Source organism: Pinus tabuliformis, chromosome 3_2 (genome assembly GCF_031772625.1).
Source record: "Pinus tabuliformis cultivar Carrire ecotype Pingquan chromosome 3_2, CPIR1, whole genome shotgun sequence".
Lineage (NCBI taxonomy): Eukaryota > Viridiplantae > Streptophyta > Pinopsida > Pinales > Pinaceae > Pinus > Pinus tabuliformis.
In genome coordinates this window covers 437,267,816-437,271,334 of record NC_142302.1, presented here as the reverse complement: position 1 = coordinate 437,271,334, position 3,519 = coordinate 437,267,816, and the positions used below count along the sequence as shown (strand labels likewise).

The 3,519-nt window shown below is 42.3% G+C and overlaps 1 protein-coding gene across 1 annotated transcript; it reads left to right on the top strand.

Annotated features, from left to right (window-relative positions):
* Positions 1 to 336: 336 nt before the first annotated feature.
* LOC149181187 (uncharacterized) lies at positions 337 to 3,294 on the top strand. The gene is made up of 2 exons (XM_089414112.1): positions 337 to 2,792; positions 2,940 to 3,294. Exons 1-2 carry the CDS (start codon positions 337 to 339, stop codon positions 3,292 to 3,294), a joined length of 2,811 nt encoding a protein of 936 aa, XP_089270238.1.
* Positions 3,295 to 3,519: the final 225 nt, after the last annotated feature.

The window sequence follows — 3,519 nt, the reverse complement described above, 5'->3', positions numbered from 1 at the left end:
TGTAATTTAAGGAAATTGGTTTTTGTAATTTAAGGAAATGACTGCAGTTAGATTCCATTATCGGCTGCCGTTGGGGGAGGGAGCTTAACATGATGGTTTGTAGAAAATATAGATTCTCATTTAACCCATCAAAATCACACATTGATACTTTTACTTACTGGTGTAGTGAAACTATGATGGTGTTGTGTTTGTCGGGACTTTCTGAATTTGTCTTGGTACAATTTGTCCATTGCAGAGAATTTGACACCCAGTCTTCACCACACAGATGTCAAGCTTATGTTGATGTATTGATATATATGTAAGGGAAGCGAACCCAAATCCAAACACCAAGCAACCATGGTTCGCCTTTCTTCCGAATCCAAATTGTTCAGCACGCTCCTCTTCTTTATCCTAGGTCTCTCGCTGATTCTTCTTCAGTCCAATGCCATCTCTGACGAAGGGAAAATCCTGCTGCAAATAAAAGAGATGGATTGGATTGACAAGCATCATGTTTTGAGCAACTGGAATTCCTCTCATGAAAATCCGTGTGGTTGGAATGGAGTATTTTGTAATATTCCATTCAATGTTGTTACCAAAGTTAATCTCTCCAACGCTTCCATTGCAGGAAGGTTGACTCCTGCTATATGTGGCCTCCACAATCTCACAGACTTGATACTGCGCTCGAACCATTTCCAGGGTCCATTTCCCGATGGATTGTTGGCTTGCAGCCATTTGCAGACGCTGGATTTGTCAGATAACATGTTCGTCGGAAGCTTGCCGCATAACGTCTCTGCACTGCCAGGTGAGTTGAGTCATTTGAACTTGGCGTCTAACAATTTTTCTGGAGATATTCCTCCAGGCTTCGGCATGTTACCGAACCTGGAGACACTGTGGCTCGATAACAATCTGTTGAGCGGTTCAATTCCTGCTCTTCTCGGCAATTTGACGAAGCTGGAGAGTATGGATTTCTCTCAGAATCATCTATCGGGCAACATTCCCACAAGTTTGATGAGGTTGTCGAAGATGACAGAACTATATCTCTGGGAAAACCAGTTGTCTGGAGAAATCCCCCATAATATTGACGAGCTGAGGAGCATACAAACTCTGGACTTTTCAAGTAATCAGCTGAATGGAACAATTCCTGAAACAATTGCAAATTTGGCCCATTTGGAAACCTTGTCTTTGTGGGAGAACAACCTCACGGGGTCTGTCCCTGCACAGCTAGGAATGCTAGTTAACCTCACAATCTTGGATCTCACCAGTAACAAGCTTACTGGGCAGCTGCCACAGAATCTGGGCTCAAATTCTGGTCTTTCGCTTGTTGATGTTTCAGAGAACAATTTCAGGGGTCCTCTGCCTGCACATCTATGTGAGGGAAGAAATCTTTACGCGTTGGTTATATTTTCAAACAATTTCAATGGGAGCTTGCAGTCCTTAGAGTCTTGCAACAATCTGCAATACGCACAGCTGTATGAAAACCAGCTAAGTGGTGAGGTTCCTCTGGCATTATGGAGCTCTCAAAACCTTTTGGAATTGAAGCTCTATAATAATATGTTTGAGGGCCACATTCCCCAAGAGATTGGGAGGGCAAAGGAGCTGAAATGGTTACAGATTTCCAACAATCTGTTCAGCGGAGTCATTCCTTCACAGATAGGACAGCTGAGTAAACTCGTCAACTTTAGTGCAAGCAATAACCTACTAAGGGGACCTCTTCCTGATGAACTTGCAGGTTTGCGTAATATCTCTACCCTCCAGCTTGATCACAATTTATTGTCTGGCGAAATTCCAAAAGGAATAATGTCATTGGCAGTTCTCTCTGAGCTGAATCTGGCGAACAACCAGTTAACGGGAGAAATTCCTGCATGGTTGGGCTCCATGTCAATTTTGGATTCTCTAGACCTGTCAAACAATCTACTGGAGGGGGGTATTCCTCCTGAATTGGGGAATCTGAGGTTGACCCTTTTCAATGTATCTGGCAACCACTTGTCTGGCACAATTCCATCCACTTTCCAGGTTTGGACTTTTAAAGATAGTTTTCTCGGCGATCCCAATCTCTGTGGTGATTCAGCTTTGCTTAGGGTCCGATCGTGTTCTTCAAAGAAAGGACATGCATTATTAATGGTAATTTTAGTCCCAATAGTAGCAATTGTATTGCTTTCGTGTTTGATTTATGTAGCTTGTTTCAATACCCATACCAAACTCAGCAATTTCTTTATGAGCAAATCAACGTTGAAATGGAATATTGAATATTTTCACAAAGGCCTGGAACTGGATGAAAGATACATCCTACCGCAATTGACAGAGGAGAATGTGATTGGAGCCGGTGGAGCTGGAAAAGTCTACAGGGCGACTCTCCCAAACGGGCAGCAGGTGGTTATAAAGAACGAGAAAACTGAATTTGAAGCGGAGGTTGAGACCCTGGGTTTGATCAGACACGCCAACATCTTAAAACTCCTGTGCTGCATCTCAAGCGAAGACTCAGGTTTCAAGTTATTGGTATTTGAATACATACAAAATGGAAGCCTGTTTGATCGCCTTCATGGATCAGAATCAATGGCAATACTGGAGTGGCCAGTCCGCCAAAAGATTGCAGTTGGTGTAGCTCGTGGGCTCTTCTATTTGCATAATGATTGTAGGCCTCCAATATTGCATAGAGATGTGAAATCCAGTAATATATTGCTGGACTCAGAGTTTGAAGCCAAGATTGCCGATTTTGGTTTAGCCAAAAGAATATCATCTCGTCATCATCCGTTGGAGGCTGGAGGGGATGGTTTGACAATTTCCGGTTTTAGGGGTTCTCATGGCTACATTGCTATTCCTAACAATTCACTTCAAGTCTTGTATGCTATTCCTAACAATTCACTTCAAGTCTTTTTTGGTACAAGTAGTGCAAGTAACGTTGATTGATCGAACAATATGAGTGGGTGCCAGATGTGATACATCATCGGTTTTGGTATTGTTGCAGAGTACTGCATGGGTATGAAGGTGAATGAGAAGAGCGATGTATACAGCTTTGGGGTGGTGCTGCTGGAGCTTGTAAGTGGAAAGAGAGCAACCGGCGAAATGGAATACGGAGAAAGCCTTGACATCGTGGGATGGATCCGCAGCAAATTACCGTGCAGAGAGTTAGAGGAGTGGGAAGTGGTGGTGCAGCAGGGGATATTGGACTCGCGAATTCTACAAGCTGATGGTGAAGGTAGAAGTTGTGGAGAGCAAACGCTCCGTCTGTTAAAAATTGGGTTGTTGTGTACGAGCAAATTGCCAAATCAGCGGCCTTCCATGAAGCAAGTGTTAGAGATACTGCAGCGTATATGAAGCTTGGTGAAAATTGTTGGAAAATTTAATTCCGGCCATTTAATTGTTGGAAAATTTAATTCCGGCCATTTTATTTAACTAATAGTGTTTTCCAATATAATTTTATTTAACTAATTCATAATATTGAGAAGACCAAATCTTGTGTTCTATTATTCGTAATATGAGAAGAGCAAATCTTTTTGCTCCATTTTTTGTTTTTTCATTTCTTATCATAGTATCATAGCT

What these genes read in the sequence shown, in the direction of transcription:
- LOC149181187 (XM_089414112.1), top strand. Translation starts at nt 337, where the DNA reads ATGGTTCGCCTTTCTTCCGAATCCAAATTGTTCAGCACGCTCCTCTTC. An exon ending in GGTTCTCATGGCTACATTGC is followed by an intron (nt 2,793 to 2,939) that starts TATTCCTAACAA and finishes TTTTGGTATTGT; the next exon opens with TGCAGAGTACTGCATGGGTA.